Here is an 18,997-nt window from a genome sequence, read left to right on the forward strand (position 1 = left end):
ACGAATCATGTTTTTAGTGTTCTATCTAAGAACTTCTTGGCTAATTCAGGGTTTTGAAGACTTTCTCCTGTATTTTATTCTGTAAACATTTTATAGTTTTACATCTACGTCTGTGATTCATTTTGAAGTTTTTGTGTATGATGTGAGGTAAAGGTCTGTATCACCTCTTTCGCATATATATTGAGTTGTCCCAGCACCATTTCTTGACAAGACTGTTCTTTCTTTGTTGATGTGCTCGACAAAGGTCTGCTGACTCTCAGTTTTATTCCATGATCTTTATGTCTGTCCTTATGCCAGTACTACGTTCTCTGGAGTGCTGTAGCTTTGGGGTACATTTCGAACTTAAGACATGTAAGTACTCCAACTTTGTTTTCAGAATTGCTCTCCTGGAGTTCCCGTTGTGGCTCAGTGGGTAAAGAACCCAACATAGTGTCAGTGAGGATGCAGGTTTGATTCCTGGCCTCACTCAGTGGGTTAAGGATCTGGTGTTGCTGTAAGCTGAGGCATAGGTTGCAGATGCAGCTCAAATCCCGTGTTGCTGTGGCTGTGGTATAGACTGGCAGCTGCAGCTCTGATTTGACCCCTGGCCTGGAAACTTCCATATGCTGCTAGTGTGGCCCTAAAAAAAAAAAAAAAAAAAAAAAAAGAAAAAATTGGTTTCGTAATTCTAGGTCCTTCATATTCTGTATAACTTTTAGGATCAGCAAAAAATCCTACTGAGATTTTGAGAGGAATATATTGAACCTATAGATTGAGGAGAGTACCATTGTAACAATAGTGAATCTACCAACCCATGAAATGAATATCCATCTATTTGGGTTTTCTTTCATGTCATGTCAGCAGTATTTTATAGTTTTTAGTGCACAACTCTTGCACTTATTGTGTTAAATTCCAAGTATTTTATTTTTGGTGTCGTGAATACAGTTGTTTTCTTAACTTCATTTTCAGGTTTATTGTGTACTCATTGCTATTGTGTATAGAATTCCTACAACCTTACTGCACTCATTGAATAGTTCTAGTAGTCATTTTGTGGATTCCATACAGGTTTGTTTTGTATTGTTTTCACATACAGCCACACACACTGTCTGCAGATAACCGTTATTGCTTTTTCCTATCCAATCTGGATGCCTTTATTTTTCTTGCCTAATTTCCCTGAGTAGGGCTCAAGGAATGTGCAGTACACCTGACCAAAGCAGATGTCCTGTTGCCCATCTTAGGAGAAAGGCATTCAGTCTTTTGCTGTTAAGAATGATGTTACTTATAGGTTTTTGTAGATTTCCTCTTAGTCAAGTCAAAATTCCCTTCGATTCCTGGTTTGCTAAGAGTTTTTATCCAGAATGAATGTTGAATTTTCATCACACAGATGCTTTTTATGCATCTAATGAGGCGATCATGTTATTTTGTCCTTTACTGCATTATTAGGTGTATTACTTTGTCAATGTTAAGCCAACCTTGCATTTCTAGGATAAATTCTTGCATTCCTGAGAAAATTTGTCCTGTTCATACTCTATTGATGACTTTTATATTTAATCATAAGGGATATTATTCAATAGTTTTCTTCTGATTTCTTTGACTGGCTTTGCTATCAGATTATTACTGGCTTCATTAAAAAGGTCACCAGCCACAGAAGTTGTGATGGAAATGTTTGCCACCATTTCACAGGATGGTGGACAATTCCGTTTCTCTCCTGTACCTCTGAGTCAGTGGAGTTGTCAGTAGAAAGATTGCATGATATTTAATATCCTTGGCAAAGCAGAAATAGAATGGACTCTTAAAAAGTTTCTACCACATATCACTGAAATGTAAAAAATGTGAGGGATATGCTTCTAATTATCTGGAAAATACTAGTATGTAAAAGGCCATCTCCCTTTAAATTAATTTAGTCGATCTAAAAGTCTGTGGAGGGGAGATCCCATTTTGGCAACCCCAACTAGTACCCATGAGGATGTGGGTTCGATCCCTGGCCTCATACAGTGGGTTAAGGATTCATTGTTCCATGAGTTATGGTGTGGGTCACAGATGTGGTTCACATCCTGCATTCCTGTGGCTGTAGTATAGGCCAGCAGCTAGGGCTCTGATTCAGCCCCTAGCCTGGGAACTTCCATATGCTGGAGGTGTGACCCTAAAAAGACCAAAAAAAAAGTGTGTATGGAGTTTTGGTTATAACTCAGCAGTAACAAGCCCGCCTAGTATCTGTGAGGATGAGGCGTCAAACCCTGGCCTCACTCAGTGGGTTAAGGATCCCGTGTTGCCATGAGTAGTGTAGGTCGCAGAGGAGGCTTGAATCTGGCGTTGCTGTGATTGTGGCATATAAGCTGGCAGCTGTAGCTCTGATTAGACCGCTGGCCTGGAAACTTCTGTATGCCTCGGGTATGGCCCTAAAGAGGAAAAAAATAAATAAATAAGTAAATAAAAGTCTATAATACTTTAGAGTTGCTGGGTCTGAATAAAATCTCCAAACATGGATGATTTTGAAGGCAGCCTAGGCACAGAGTACTGAATAATTTGCCTTTCCTTCACTTTCTCTCTCATCATTTTTCAATGTGCTAATCTTTTTCTTTCCATTTTATTGACAGAGGAGGAGGGAAGAGACTTGAGCTGCGTTGTAGCTTCTCTCATTCAAGTGATGCTGGATCCCTATTTTAGAACAATTGCTGGATTTCAGAGTCTGATACAGAAAGAGTGGGTCATGGCAGGATACCCTTTCCTGGATAGATGCAACCACTTAAAGAGATCGGAGAAGGAGGTAACAAGATCTTAGTGCTATTGTCAGTCCTTAAATGTACACGAGCTAAAACCTGTCATTATGTGAAGAGATGTTCCCTCCATAAGAGATAAGGAGGCATTTTAAATATTGCATCTACATTGTATTGCAGTGTATCTTAGCTTCCTTAGTCTAAGACTGATTGATAGATTAGAGTCCAAGTTGAGATACTTAGGAAAATTTTCTTAACTATGTACGTAAACTTCTAAAAAGTTGTCTATTGAATTTCTCTTCAGTTGAAAACTGCTTAAAGAAATGTGTTGGAGTTCCCGTTGTGGCACAGTGGAAACAAATCCGACTAGTATCCATGAGGATGCGGGTTCGATCCCTGGCCTCACTCCATGGGTTAAGGATCTCGCGTTGCCATGGGCTGTGGTGTAGGTTGCAAATGGAACTCCAGTCCCGAGTTGCTGTGGCTGTGGTGTAGGCTGGCAGCTGTAGCTCTAATTTGACCCCCAGCATGGGAACCTCCATATGCCTTGGGTGCAGCCCTAAAAAAGAAAAAAAAAAAGAAATGCTTAATTCTTTAGCAAAGTAGACAGCTAGCACATGAGCTACTTTGAAAAATCAGTCTTGGAATATCATAGCTTCTTAAAATGGGGCACATGTGTTAGGAGTGGAAAGTTTGAGAGGGACATCTTTATAACAGCTGTGGGTTGGTGGCTGTCTTGGGTCCATAGTGAAGCTGGGAAAGGCTCTGCAAGCCACTAACAGTGAGGGTTGTTTGAGAGAGCAGTGTGACTCAGGGTGTCTAGTGACTAACACAGACTATCATCATCTGAGGAGACCTTGGCAGGGAACACCTCACTGTTAAGGCGCTGGACTCCTTGGGATGTGCTGGGCAGGACACTAGCTGTCATCCACTGCTGTCCTGAAGAGCATGTAATCCAGTGGCCAGTGCCAACTATTTCCTCAAACTCCAGAAGGTTTTCCAAATGCTGAGCCTGCAGGGTCAACTAAAAGCTAAAGTCTTTTTAGCGGATTTTTGTTTGTTGCATTTTAATTGTTGTAAAGAATTAGTTCCAGGATTGGCCTAAACATATATTTCAGTGTCCCCCAATTCATACAGTGGCACCCTGCCCATCTATTTACTTGCCACTTTAGCTCGGCATACTATTCAGGCAAAGAAAGGCTGTGACGTGTGTTACCACCCAGCTCTGTCTCATCTGTTCATGTATCCTTAGCTCAGCTTCAGAGCCATGTGTTCAGGCCTAGCTGTTTTTCTGTTAACCTCTTTCTTCATATCAACAAGAAATTGGGAAATAAACATGGACAACTGCAGGAAAAATTAAGTAACCCCATTCCCATGTGTGTTTGCCAGGCTCCCCTGTTTCTGCTGTTCCTGGATGCCGTGTGGCAGCTGCTAGAGCAGTACCCGGCAGCCTTTGAATTCTCCGAGACCTACCTGGCCGTGCTGCATGACAGCACCCGTGTGCCCCTGTTTGGCACTTTCCTCTTCAACTCCCCTCACCAGCGTGTGAAGCAGAGCACAGTAAGTGAGCTGCAGCTGGGGCTCCATGGTCATTTTTTACAACCTTATTGAGATAGCATTGAAGTACAATTAGCTGTGTATTTAAAACTGTCTTAGTTTCCATTTTAAGCTGCAGTTTCTGAAGGAATAATCTAAAGACAGAAAAATCTAGGACCTTGAACTTGTTTCATTTTTATGAGTGTTTTTATGTATTTTTCTCTGGTGCATATTGTTCATAATAAGCCAATTTAAAGATGTAACTTAGTGTAACCACCTTAAATGTTGTGCTTTTGTCTTTCTATTTTCACATTTGGGCTATCTGAATGGGTACTCAATAAGCTCCTATTTGAGGACATTTATTTCCTGGGTCAGTGGAATAAAATTTGTGCAGAGCGAATTATTGAAGAGTTCTGTGGAGAAGGAATCTCAGAGATGAAATGAAGGCATGATTGTATTACTGCTTCAGGTGCCCTCAGAACCCCACCTGCTGCATGGCAGTCACTTTTACATAGGACCATCAGCTTCTAGTTGCCATTTGTTGACCTAGAGGAAGAACATGACGAAGAAGGGTCTCAAGCCAAACCTGAAACTAGCTTCTGGTTGCCCTTGGTGGAGCCTTTCAGAACCACAAGTTCTGTTCACCCACATCTGAAACAACAAGACTGGCTAGTAAATGCTGCAGTGACCACTGAGAAAAGCAGAAAGGACCACTCTTGTGGGCCATCTGGGGGCCGTCAGGCCTGGGACTGGGAAGATGCTGAGCCTGGGTTTCTCACTCATAAACACCTATCTGACAGTGGTAGGACAGACCTGCTGTGAACAGAAGCACCAGCCGGTTGTCTTGCAGAATCAGATTTGGGTTGAGGCTGTAAAGGAGAAATGCGCTGGCCGTGTAAGAGGTGGCTTTATTCAGATGGTCGAATCAGGGAGAACCCACTTGTGAGGAACGTCCCACAGCAAAGGATGGGGCCTGGAGCTGTTGGAGAGGCAGGAGTGGGGTCCAGAGGGTGGCAGAGCAGGTCACTTCAGTGTGGGGAGCCAAGTCTCAGCTGCCCTCCAGAACACTCGGCACTGGCATGGGGTGTGTTAGGTTGGACGGTTTGGAAAGGAAGTCTTTAAAAATACGTCCTGTGCTTCCCTGAAAGACTATAACCTCTCTTCCTGCTGTACTCAGACGAGTAATCAGCTCAGGGGTTCCTGAGGTGGGGACACTGCTTGTCCATAAAACAGATGGGGCTGGAGGGACTCCTCTTCCTGTCTCCTTCACAGGGTGTTGTGTTTGCCTGCCCTTGGCTTTCTTTTCTTCTCTCACTGCCCTGGGCATCAGCCATGCATGGTGCACACTCACACAGTACCCTTCCAGGTTTACATGAGGCCAGGAGATCAAACAGCCTCGTTCGACTCATTGTAAAACACAAGGCCCCAGGACCGCAGTTGCTGGGTGAGCACCTGCACCAAGGGCTCAGGAGGCCAGGTGATAGCTCACTCCTCACCCCTGCTCCCTGGCCAGATGCTGGGTGGGCCAGGGTATGTTCACACATAGACTTCTCCACTGTAATAAAGGTTAAGTATGTTTGAACTGGATATTTGGGTTAGTAGATGCAAACTATTATATTTAGAATGGATAAGCAGTGAGACTACTGTACAGCACAGGGAACTGTGTCCAATCTGTGAGGATAGAACACAATGGAAGATATGTGAGAAAGGGAATGTAAACATGTGTGACTGGGTTACTTTGCTATACAGCAGAAACTGGCACAACACTGTAAGTCAGCTAAGTATACTTTCACTTAAAAAAAATTTTTTAAGGAGAGAAAAAACAAATGTGTAGCATCTGCTTTCCCTGCCCCATGCTCTGGTGTCATGTTTTTTTAATTTGGCTTTTTTCAGATGCCTTTTTCAGGAAATACACAAATCCCTCACTCCCTCAGCCCTTTACTTTTGAGATTTGACTTCACAGCGGGCCTGGGAGCCATCAGTGCTGCTCATGTGTCTCTGGGGTGCTGGCGTTGACCTGAGGGTCTGACTCCTAGCACTGTTCTCAGTCCTTCCACACAGCCACGGGAAAGGGCTTCCTCTGTCTGCTCTGAAGCCGCCTCACACTAGTGGTCAGAGCCTATTTGTGCAAAATCTGAACTTCATGGCGATAAATATTTTTAGTTTTCACTTTACAAAAAGATGACTGTTTTTACATACTCTCATAAGGACTGTTAAAACAGGTTGGGGTTTATATTTCACTAGATTTCAGCTCTTAATAACACTATTTTCTAAAGCAAATGGATTTTTATCCTTGCATATATATGGTGAAATTTCAGACAACTGAAAAAAATCGTTAATGTATTTGGTGCTTAAGGAGCTAAGTTGTATTTGCTTGAATTAGAAAATGTGAAGTGCCCAAGGTCATCAGTTAATTTAACCATCTCCTACCTGGTCTCAGGCCACACTGCCCATGGCCGGGCCTGGCCTCCTGACTGCAGCATTTTGTTTCCTGATAACATTTAGTCTCTGCCTTTTTTTCTAATTTCCAAAGAAATTCTTGTTCTTTGTAGAAATTCTGGAGAATGCTAAATGGTACAGAGCAGAAAGTAAGAGTATCATTTCCCACCATGCAGAGCCTTGGTGTTTGGGGCTATTTCCTCCAGAGAGCTAATCTGTATACACTATTGTGGGCTGCTCTGTCGCTGGGCCAGGACAAGTTCCTTTCTCCACATCACTGAGTGGGCCACTCCTTTCCTCCTCCACATCCAGACAGTTGGTTTTCACCCCATAGCATTGTGCTGCCTGGGTCTGCTGTGGTGGCAAAGCCAAGTCTCCAGGCTGCGTGAGCCCTCGGGGGGCTGAGGTACAGTCCTGTGAGCAAAGGGCCCCGCCTCAGTGCGCAGACCATGGAGAGTGGATTCCTGTCTCCCTGCTCCTGAGCTGTGGCCCAGATGTTCGAGGTCACTGGGTGAGTGAAGTAGGCTACCCACTTAGAAAAAGTGTAAGAGGGGACAGTGATTTCCATCCAGAGATTGTTTTGCTAATCCACTTACCAAGTCTCATTCAACAGGTAACTTACATAAATGTGTGATCATGTGCTTAAAGAGTAAAATGCTGCTATCATAAAAATTACTTTGGCACATTTATGGTATCCCACCAGTGAAATTTCACGTCTTGTAATGATGCTCTCATTGCCCAGAGGGCTCAGCTTCCTTGGTGATTGGGGAGAAAACACGCTCTTCTCGTTCTGCAGGGAACCAGGCTTCTCTCTTCTCAGGAAATGGAGCGTGCTGCTCCCATGAGATTGTGCTTGCTCTAGTGCAGAAAATTTGTATACTGAGGAATAACTTACCAAAAAGGAATTTGTTATGAGAAAATCTTTAGCTTGGCCTTGTTTCACAGAAGTTCAAATGTTTTATTTTGCAGGAATTTGCTATAAGCAAAAATATCCAGTTGGGTGATGAAAAGGGTTTAAAATTCCCCTCAGTTTGGGACTGGTCTCTTCAGTTTACAGCAAAGGATTGCACCCTTTTCCATAACCCCTTGTACATTGGAAAGAGCACACCTTGTGTACAGAACGGTTCTGTGAAGTCTTTTAAACGGACAAAGGTAAATTACAAAAATGCACTAACAGTGAAAACCTGATGTTGGCTCACACATAACCAAAAACCTCTTCTTCATGGCAGAGTAGTTAAAGTCCAGTCACTGCTTGTGCCAGTGTGGGTTTGAGGGAGCATCACTTTTTCACTCACATGACTGTGCCCTGACCTTGTGTCTTGGTGTCGAGTCGGATGGCCCTGGTTGTCACCTCAAGAGTCAGATTCCAGCCCTGCGCCCAGGGCCTATCTCCTAAAACCTGTCCACTCCTCCTGTTCTTTCTTCAGTCAGCCAGGTCTAGCTTTTCTTTAGCCCAGAAATCTTAGAAATGTACACTTAAGCAAATGAGAGGCAGACATCGTTTCACCGCACTGGCTTTTTTACTGTGCTTCAGAGATAGTACATTTTTTACAAATTGAATGTTGGTGGCAACCCTGTGCCAAGTTTGTCTGTCAGTGCCCTTTTTGCAGCAGTATTTGCTCATTTCTTGTCTTTGTGTCACATTTTAGTAATTCTCAAAATATTTCAAATTTTTTCATTATATTTGTCATGGTGATCTCTGACCAGTGATCTTTGATGTTACTATTGCAGAAAGATTACAACTCAACTGAGCTCAGATGATAGCATTTTTTAGCAATAAGGTGTTTAAATATGCACAGTTTTTAGACACAGTGCTACTGCACACTTGAATAGACTGTAGTATATTGGAAGCATAACATCTGCACTGAGAAAGCAAAAAACTCACATGACCTGCTTTTTTGCAATATTGGCTTTTTTGCGGTGGCCTGCAATGATGGGTAGGGTGTCATCCCCACCCCATGCAGTCTATGGCCTCAGCAGAGTCGAGGCCTGAAAATGCTAAACTTGAGTGGAGGAGGATGGAAACAGGTATTACCAGGAAGAGGACAAAATGTCCTTTAAAGTTGAAATTCTGCCAGTTTTTCACAATACCAAGTTTACATTAACCATTATACTTTTACTGTCTTTCTAATAAAAAGGGCATCTCGGGAAAATAACCCTAACATCTCTCTTCCATACAGAAAAGCTACAGCTCCACGCTAAGAGGAATGCCAGCTTCCTTAAAGAATGGAGTCATCAGTGACCAAGAGTTCCTTCCAAGGAGAAACTCACTGATACTAAAAATGAAGCCAGAGCCTCCTCAGCACAGTGACAGCCAGGACAGGGGCATGGAGCAGTTCTTCAGAGAGTGGTTTTCCAGCCCTGTGGACCTGCACGGGGTAATTCTGCCGCGTCTCTCTGGAGCATACATAAAGCTGTGGAAACTGTGCTACTTCCGCTGGGTCCCAGAGGCCCAGATCCATCAAGGGGGCTTCATCACGGCCTTCCACAAGCTGTCGCTGCTGGCAGACGAGGTGGATGTGCTCAGCAGGACACTGCGGCAACACCGGGGCCTCCTGGACACCCGCTGTGCCGAGCCAGACCAAGGCAGGATGTACTTCCGCTCCAGCGGTCCACACGACACTTCGGGGACACCGGACTTTCTCTCCTCCTCCTTTCCCTTTTCCCCAGTAGGCAATCTGTGCAGGCGAAGCATTTTAGGAACGCCATTAAGCAAATTTTTAAGTGGGGCCAAAATATGGTTATCTACTGAGACACTAGCGAATGAAGACTAAAACGTAGTATTTTTTTCTGAGGGAGCTAGAAACACTTTCCTCTGGATTAAAATTGCCAACCTAGGCATTTGAAGCTCTAGTAATTTTCTATTAAGAGTAACACTTGAAATTTGCACTAACAGGTAAAAACATGTTGATTTATGCTTCCTTCACAGTATTTTTAAAAGATAGGCATAAATTTTGTTATTTATGTCCCTGTCCTGTCATTCTGTCTGGCTCATTTATAGGTCTTTTGCAAGCAGACATCCCCACAGTCTTATATTATTGTCGTCAAGCTAATCAGGTTTTGTCTGTGACATGTTTTGTCCACATCCATTTTCCCAGCCACCTCCCACAGGCTCCCTGATCATCAGTGGCCTTAGCAACGCTGAGAAGCAAGCAGTAGGAAAATGAGGAAATCAGTGCTTACTATATTTTCAAGAAGCAGCCACCAAAACCCCAGGTATTTGTGTATTTTTCTGGTTGCGCTCTATTATCTAACTAAGCACACCTGAGAGTTGTGTGTTCCAAGACCATAATTTATTTTAGATCACTGTGTTTGGGACCGCAGATCACTGTGTTTTTAAATCATGAGTTTGCTTTTAACTTCATAGGACTAACTTTAAATTGATATGCACTGCTGACTTTAAAAGCATTTGCTGTAGATTAAGTGCCTTTGACATTAATATTAAGATATAAATACCACAGAGTAAAATAGAATTTGTCTTTAAGGTAGAGCCCCACTGCACATTGGAAAGAGGCTATTCACACTCAGCTTCGTACCAACAGCCAGGAGTCCCCAAAGCCACATGTCCCTCTGGAAGTCACCAGGACACATCAGCTGTACAGGGGGTGGTCGGTGTTGGTGCAGCAGCATTGCTGAAACCCACCCTCAAAAACAGAGGCCCCATCAGTAGTTCGATATGGTGAACTCTTGTTGGAAATTTCCCTTGGAAATAAGCAATGAGGTCAAGAGTCAGGTCACTCGCCCAGAAGCCCCTCCCTCCCGCAGACAGGGCACTTAATGCTTAGGAAGAAAGAAAAGGAGAATAAAAATGGACTTGTCTCAAAATACTGCCATTTCAGTGAACAGCGATAGCATCCCATCATGCCCAACCTTTGACAACAGGATTAAGAGGAGTCTGAGTAGCAGACAGAAAAGTGTTCTTGGTCTAAAACTCCCATTTTTAGATGGAGGGATGAGAGCCGAGCCAAAAGCTGTGGGGTTAAAGCTTAAGCCTGTCATGGCTGTAACGTTTACAACATTTCCCCCAACACCCCTCGATCCCTATTTAAAAGATGGATTTTTAAACTATGGCTGTTATTTAGAGTTTCTTAAACTGCCATCTTAAGCTTTTAAAAAAATTTTTTATAATTAAGTTCTAGTTAGCTTATGTCCCTTTCCAAAAACAACAAGTTTTTTCAAAACTGTTTTACCTTCACATGTAACAAGTAGCTGTTTTCATTTGAATTGTTTGCCTTTTAAAAATTGTTGAATAATGTCTCTGAATTTAAAGAGACAGAAGTTCCTATACAGTGTCTTAGAAACTTACCTTGTGGATAAACCCAATGTTTTTGCCAACTTGCCTAGAAAATGAGGGCTTTTTTCAGTTTATATAAATAGCATTATTGCCATTAAACACTTTATAGTCCTTGATTGGAAACCAGCTCTAGTCCCCTTAAAACCCCACAGTATATCCTGCCACTGAAGGTATAGTAAATCTTCTCCCTTTTTCATCAGGCTGCCTTTTTATTATTATAAATTGTTCTAAATCGATTATGTTTTTTCAGGTTGAGCATTTATTTCTCAATAGCTTTCTTCCCTCACACATTTATTTCAACCCCTTTAGTAATTTTTTTCTAACTTGCAAGTTTAAAAAGGATTAGGTACTATTAAAACTGTTTTAAAATAGAAAATGTGCATATTTTTGTATGAGAATTGAATGTAGTAAAATAGTTTTATTTTTGCTGAACAGTTGTTGTATCATGATTATTGTGCCACAATTTATCGTGCATAATATGAAAAACAACTATAACAGCCTTAAGCCCTGGCCCCAGCAAAGCTGCCTGGCCCCTCTGCCAGCACAGAGGGTGAGTGGGGACAGGGTCCGAAAGCAGTTACAGACGCTGCCCCAGAGAGCCCAACGCCACAGCCCCCTGCAAAGCCTGTGCTGACAGCAGGCCACACAAATGTCAGGTAGCTTTGGACTTTCTAGGATCAACTCAAAGATGTACAGTGTCTTACTGGTTGTTTTGTGATAGAAACCAATTTTAAAACCAAAAATACCTAACTTTATTTAAGAAAGTGTATTAATTTGTGCTAACAGAGGGTGAAAATTATTCAGTGCATATACTTCAACAAAATCAGCTTGCTGTAGCAGTAACCTCAAGTAGTTAAAAACTTGATTTTGAGAGATTGAGGGACCTGAGTTAAAGATGAGCAGGAAGATGAGAGATCTTGTTGTTCAGCAGTGATGAATGTGAAGGATGTTTTGACTGCGAATAAAATGTCCACAGAAATCGTTTGCCTTTGTTATCACTGTGAATCACCTCTGAGAACACAACCGAGTCAAGGTGCAAAGATGTTTCTTTCCAGCTGCACTTGCGCGTTGGCTACTCAACCTGCCTGCTAACACAAGGTAGTGATCAGTGTGGTGGTGGTGTTTTTGTTTTGTTTTAGTGCATTTTTAACATCAGTTCACAACTGGCTGTCGCTAAGGCTGTGTGGGTTCATCACTGTGCCCTAACTCATCCTTCCAGCCAATAAACTGAAAAGCTGGGGACTAACAAACACTTCCCTGGGGAGGTCTCAGAGCTACTCTGTGGGGGAGGCATCCGTGGCCTGCTGTTCTGATAAACCCCTTCCCATGCCCACCTCCCCCAGCTGAAACGTCCAAAGGCGACGAACAGCCCTGTGCCTGTAGACCCAGGAGATACTGCAGGTTGCTTCCAGACCCCCATGAAAAAGCGAGTGTCACAATAAAGCAGGTCACATGGATTTTTTTTGTTTCCCGGTGCATATAAAAGTTGTATTTCCAATATGCTAGTCTATTAAGTGTGTAGTAGCATTGTATCTAAAGTCTCCATACTTTTTTTTTTTTTTTTTTTTTTTGTCTTTTTGCCTTTTCTAGGGCCGCTCCTGTGGCATATGGAGGTTCCCAGGCTAGGGGTCTAATCGCAGCTGTAGCCTCTGGCCTACACCAGAGCCACAGCAACGCCAGATCCGAGCTGCGTCTGCAAGATACACCACAGTTCATGACAACACCAGATCCTTAACCCACTGAGCAAGACCAGGGATCGAACCTGCAACCTCATGGTTCCCAGTCAGATTCGTTAACCACTGAGCCACAACAGGAAAGTCTCCACTTTGTCTTTAGAAATACTGCTAAAACTATCATCTGAGCCTTCAATAAGCCATACTTTAACAAATATAATAATGAAAAAGTTTGAAATAATGAAAGTTTGAAATACTGCGAGAATTACCAAAATATAATACAAGGTGAGCGAATGCTAGAAAAAATGGTGCCCGTAGACTTGCTCAACGCAGGGTTTCCAGACCTTTGATTTGTACAAAATTCAGTATCTGCAAAGCACGAGAAAACAAGATCTGCCTGCACATGAGAAACTGCCTCTAGTTATAGGATGTTCCCAAGGAGAAGGACAAAAAGAGATAGCTGCTTTTGATGAATGACTGCCTATCCTTTTGGTGATGCAGGCCCAGCTATGGCAAGCATACAGAAATAGTAAGGAACTTAATGAGAACCTGCATCTTAACTGCTGAAGAAATCAGAATTTCAGCTGTTTATGCCCTTCTTTGAGAATCATAAAACAAGAATTTTAACAGCCAAGTATGTGAGGGCAGTGGAGAGAAACTTACATCAATTAAGAATCTGATTCTAATATACTTTTTAGATCCTTTTATAAAAGACCCAAAGCTATGAATCATCTTTTTTTTTTTTTTTCCCAGCTTTCCTATAAATCTAATTCAATAACATACACATCCAAGCTCCTAAAATAGCCACCAAGGTTTGGATCTTTTTTAAGTTTCATGGAGTTCCCACTGTGGCACAGCGGAAACAAATCCGACTAGGAACCATGAGGTTGTGGGTTCGATCCCTGGCCTCGCTCAGTGGGTTAAGAATCTGGCGTTGCTATGGCTCCGGCGTAGGCTGGTGGCTACAGCTCTGATTAGACCCCTAGCCTGGGAGCCTACATATGCTGTGGGTGCAGCCCTAAAAAGACAAAAGACAAAAGTTGAGAACCTGCTGTGTGGAATTTGTGAGGGTATTCAAGCCAGTACCAAGTTTTGTGATACACAGACCCTATACAATGATGAGTCATTAAACCATCAGGTTTATTACAATAACAAGCTCAAAATTAGATGTAGTATACTTTATGCTTAGATGGAAATCTTACACCACATATAAGGAGATACTCCCAACTCCACAGCTCTCAGTCAGGGCCCCTGCTCTTGGCTCCAACTGCAACCACGTGGCAGACCTCCACCTCAGCCCCCAGCCTGCGCAGCTCATCCAGCCAAATCATCTGCTTATGCGAAAGACGGTCATTGGGACCTTTCACTTCCACCAGCTGCAACATAAGTTTTAAAGTTATTAGTGTCTTACTGCGATGAGCCATTCAGATAAGCTACAGTAGTTTACACTAATAACTATGGCTTATCCTACTACACTGCTGTACTTATATATATATAGCAACTAAATATATGTGAAATTAATATTCTGTAGAAACTGGACAGTTCTTCACAGAGAATGAGTAAACTGATTCTTAATATAGCAGTTGAAAAATAGTTTTAAAGCATGCACTGGATTTTTCTGATTAAAACATTTCAATTACTTTTTGTTACATCTGCAGTTAAATGCAAACTTCTCACCATGACCTACAAAACCGTATGACCTGGCTGCTGCAAACCACGCCAAAGGCCTCCTCTCAGCTCCTGAGACATTTTCCACCCAACGGGAGGGCCTTCCTTATGCTTACTGTCCCTCCACCTAGGACACTTCTCCCTGTTCTACTTGTGCCTGACATCTTACCTTCAATGACTAGCTTAAATTCATGGCTAAGCGAGTTCTTCCTATACACTTCTTTCATGGTTTTGATAATAAAACTCTTCATTACATAGCAGCCCCACAAAAGCAGGAACTGTCAGTTTTGTCCACTGCAGGTGACCGACATTCCAAACACAGCAATAGAAACTATCCAAAATGAAGTACTGAAAAAAACTTTTTAAAGAACAAAGCATTTCAGCAGCCTAATAGGAGTTTAATTACAGTCTCCAAAGGGAAGCGAGAAAAATATCTGAAAAAGTAATAACCAAAAAAATTGCAAGTTTGATGGAAACTATAAATCCAAAGATCCAAGAACCTCAATGAACCCCAAAAGCACAGAACCATAAAGAACACGACACTTAAGAAACATCATAATTAGGAGTTCCCATCATGGCTCGGTGGTTAATGAATCCGAGTAGGAACCATGAGGTTGCAGGTTTGATCCCTGGCCTTGCTCAGTGGGTTAAGGATCCGGCGTTGCTGTGAGCTGTGGTGTAGGTCACAGACGCAGCTCAGATCCCACGTTGCTGTGGTTCTGGTGTAGGCCGGCGGCTACAGCTCCAATTAGACCCCTAGCCTGGGAACCTCCATGATGCCGCAGGAGCAACCCTAGAAACAGCAAAAAAAAAAAAAAAAAAAAAAACATGACCCATATACCTGCTGTCTTCAAGAGACTCACTTCAGTTCTAATGACATATACAAACTGAAAGTGAGAGGATGGAAGGAGATATTCCATGTAAACTGAAATCAAAAGAAAGCTAGAGTAGCAATACTCACATCAGACACAACAGACCTTAAAATAATGTTGCAAAAAACAAAGGACATTACATAATGATCAAAGGATCAATCCAAAAATATAGAACAATTGTAAATATATATGCATTCAATATAGGAGTACCTCAATACCATGAGGAAACTACTAACAGCCTTAAAAGGAGAAACCAATATAACACAGTAATTGGGGGGGATTTTAACACCCCACTTACAGCAATGGACAGATCATCCAGACAGAAACTCAACAAGGAAACATAGGCTTTAAATGATTCATTAGACAAGATGGACTTAATATTTATATTCAATCCAAAAGCAACAGAATACACATTCTTCGCAAGTGCACATGGAATATTCTCTAGGATAGACCATATTCTAGACCACAAAACAAGCCTCGGTAAATTTAAGAAAACTGAAATCATATCAAGCATCTTTTCTGACCACAATGCTCTAAGACTAGAAATCAACAATAAGAAAAAAAATTGAGAAAAGCACAAATACATGAAAACTAGACAACATGCTATTAAACGACCAATGGATCAGGGAAGCAATCAAAAAAGGAAATTAAGAAATACCTAGAAGCAAATGACAATGTAGACACACCTATGGACTGCAGAAAAGCAGTTTTAAGATGGAAGTTTATATTAATACAATCTTACCTCAGGACACAAGAAAAATCTCATAGAACCTAACTTTACACCTAAAGCAAGTAGAGAAAGAAGAACAAACAAAACCCAAAGTTACCAGGAAGAAAGAAAGAAAGAAAGATCAGAGCAGAAATAAATGAAATAGAAATGAAGAAAACAACAGAAAAGATCAATGAAACTAAAAGCTACTTCTCTGAAAAGACCAACAAAAGTGATAAACCCTTAGCCAGATTCATAAAAAAAAGGATTCAAATTGATAAAATTAGAAATGAAAGAGAAGTTAAAATAGACATCACAGAAATGCAAAGGATCATAACTACTGCAAGCAACTATATGCCAATAAAATGGAAAACCTAGAAGAAATGGACAAATTCTTAGAAAGGTACAATCTTCTAAGACTAAACCAGGAAGATACAGAAAAGATGAACAGACCAATCATAAGTATTGAAATTGAAATTGTGATTTAAAAACTTCCAACAAACAAAAGTCCAGGACCAGATGGCTTCACAAGCAAATTCTATGAAAAATTTAGAGAAGAGATAGCACCCATCCTCCTGAAACTATTCCAAAAATTGTGGAGGAGAGACCCATATTAAATATAAAGACAAAGTCAATATATATGCCCCTAATATAGGAGCACCCAAATACATACAACAAACACTAACAGACATAAAAGGAGAAACTGATGGGAATACAATAACAGAAGATTTTAACACCCCACTCACGTCAATGGACAGATCCTCTAGACAGAAAATCAATAAGGCAACAGAGATGCTAAATGACACAATAGAAAAGTTAGACTTAATTGACAATTTCAGGATATTACATCCAAAAAAATCAAAATATACATTCTATTCAAGTGCACATGGAACATTCTCAAGGATTGACCACATACTGGGACACAAAACTAACCAACAAATTTAAGAGTACAGAAATTATTTCAAGTATCTTCGCTGACCACAATGGCATGAAACCAGAAGTCAACCACAGGTGAAGAAATGAGAAAAAACTGATTACATGGAGACTAAACAACATGCTACTAAAAAATCAATGGGTCAACGAGGAACTCAAAAAGGAAATTTTAAAAATATATGGAGACAAATGATAATGAAAACACAATTATTCAAAATCTATGGGGAGTTCCCGTTGTGGCTCAGTGGTTAATGAACCCAACTAGTATTCATGATGACATGGGTTCAATCCCTGGCCTTGCTCAGTGGGTTAAGAATCTGGAATCACCACGAGCTGTGGTGCAGGTTGCAGATACAGCTTGGATCTGATGTTACTGTGGCTGTGGTGTAAGCCAGCGGCTACAGCTCTGATTTAAACAGCCTGGGAACCTCCATATGCTATGGAAGCAGCCCTAAAAAGACAAAAAAAAAAGTCTATGGGATGCCGCAAAAGCAGTGCTTAGAGAGAAATTCATAGTGATACAGGCTTTCCTCAAAAAGAAGAAAAATCTCAAATCAACATATTTACCTACCACCTAAAAGAATTAGAAAAAGAACCAACAAAACCTAAAGTCAGCAGAAGGAAAGAAGTCATAAAGATCAGGAAGGAAATCACTAAAATAGATTCAAAAAACAATAGGAAAAAAATCAATAGGAGTTCCTGTCGTGGCTCAGTGGTTAACGAATGCGACTAGGAACCATGAGGTTGTGGGTTCTGTCCCTGGCCTCGCTCAGTGGGTTGAGGATCCATGAACTGTGGTATAGATTTCAGATGTGGCTTAGATCCTGCATTGCTATGGCTCTGGTGTAGGCCAGCAGCTACAGCTCTGATTAGACCCCTAGCCTGGGAACCTCCATGTGCAGTGGGTGCGGTCCTAGAAAAGACAAAAAAAGGAAAAAAAAAGAAAAAAAAAATCAATAAAACCAAGAGCTGGTTCTTTGAAAGGAAAAACAAAATTGACAAACCTCTGGCCAGACTCACCAAAAAGAAAGAGCTCAAATAAGAAACGAAAGAGGAAGAATCTCAATGGCTACTGAAGAAATAAAATAAATAAATTAAAAAAATAAGAGACACTATGAACAATTTATATGCCAACAAATTTGATAACTCAAAGAAATGGGCAACTTTCTAGAGACACAGAGCCAACCAATCACTTAAAATGAAATTGAATATGTAATAAAAACACTCCCTACAATCACGAGTGCAGGACCAGATGGCTTCACAGTTGAATTCTACCAAACATATAAAGAAGAACATGTAGGGAGTTCCCCTTGTGGCTCAGCAGAAATGAATCTGACTAGTTTCCATGAGGATGCAGGTTCGAACTCTGGCCTCACTCAGTAGGTTAAGCACCCAGCACTGCCGTGAGCTGTGATGTAAGTCATAGACGTGGCTTGGATCCTTCACTGCTGTGGCTGTGATGTAGACCAGTGGCTACAGCTCCAATTTGACCCCTACCCTGGAAACTTCTGTATGCCACGAGTGTAGCCCTAAAATGCAAAAAAAAAAAAAAAAAAAGAACATCTATCTTCTTAAACTTTTCCAAAAGGTTAAAGAGGGAACACTCCGAAATACATTTTATGAAGTCACCATCACCCTAATACCAGACAAAAATACTACCAAAAAAAGAAAACTATAGGCCAATATCTTTTTTTTTTTTTTTTTTTTTTGTCTTTTTTTGCTACTTCTTTGGGCCGCTCTTGCAGCATATGGAGGTTCCCAGGCTAGGGGTCTAATCGGAGCTGTAGCCGCCGGCCTACGCCAGAGCCACAGCAACGCCAGATCCGAGCCACGTCTGCAACCTACACCACAGCTCACGGCAACGCCGGATTGTTAACCCACTGAGCAAGGGCAGGGATCGAACCCGCAACCTCATGGTTCCCAGTCAGATTCGTTAACCACTGCGCCACGATGGGAACTCCCAATATCTTTGATGTATACAGACCCAAAAATTCTCAACAAAATTTTAGCCAACTGAATGCAACAACATATAAAAAAGATCATATACCATGACCAAGTGGGCTTCATCCCAAATTCACAAAAATGGTTCAACATACACAAATCAATCAACATCACAACAATGAAATATTAACAAAAGTCAAAAGGTACATGATCATCTCAATAGATGCAGAAAAAGC

The 18,997-nt window shown here is 41.5% G+C and overlaps 2 protein-coding genes across 11 annotated transcripts in view; one reads left to right on the forward strand and one right to left on the reverse strand.

The window, feature by feature from the left end:
* MTMR10 (myotubularin related protein 10) overlaps nt 1-11,944 on the forward strand; it is a 50,136-nt gene extending 38,192 nt beyond the window's left edge. The window contains exons 13-16 of the mRNA XM_003121665.4: nt 2,577-2,746; nt 4,086-4,256; nt 7,641-7,823; nt 8,852-11,944. Of these exons, the coding sequence (XP_003121713.1) occupies nt 2,577-2,746; nt 4,086-4,256; nt 7,641-7,823; nt 8,852-9,445 (1,118 nt within the window). The 3' untranslated portion in view covers nt 9,446-11,944. The remainder of the gene's footprint in view (nt 1-2,576; nt 2,747-4,085; nt 4,257-7,640; nt 7,824-8,851) is intronic.
* FAN1 (FANCD2 and FANCI associated nuclease 1) overlaps nt 13,758-18,997 on the reverse strand; it is a 41,984-nt gene continuing 36,744 nt past the window's right edge. For 7 of the 10 annotated variants that reach the window (XM_013993249.2, XM_013993248.2, XM_021098740.1 and 4 more), the window contains one exon: nt 13,758-14,014. In XM_013993249.2, the coding sequence (XP_013848703.1) occupies nt 13,877-14,014 (138 nt within the window). In that variant the 3' untranslated portion in view covers nt 13,758-13,876. The remainder of the gene's footprint in view (nt 14,015-18,997) is intronic. The other 3 variants (XM_003121666.6, XM_013993246.2, XM_013993247.2) reach the window with 1 other exon arrangement.

This window comes from Sus scrofa, chromosome 1 (genome assembly GCF_000003025.6).
Source record: "Sus scrofa isolate TJ Tabasco breed Duroc chromosome 1, Sscrofa11.1, whole genome shotgun sequence".
In the NCBI taxonomy this organism is placed as follows: Eukaryota; Metazoa; Chordata; class Mammalia; order Artiodactyla; family Suidae; genus Sus; species Sus scrofa.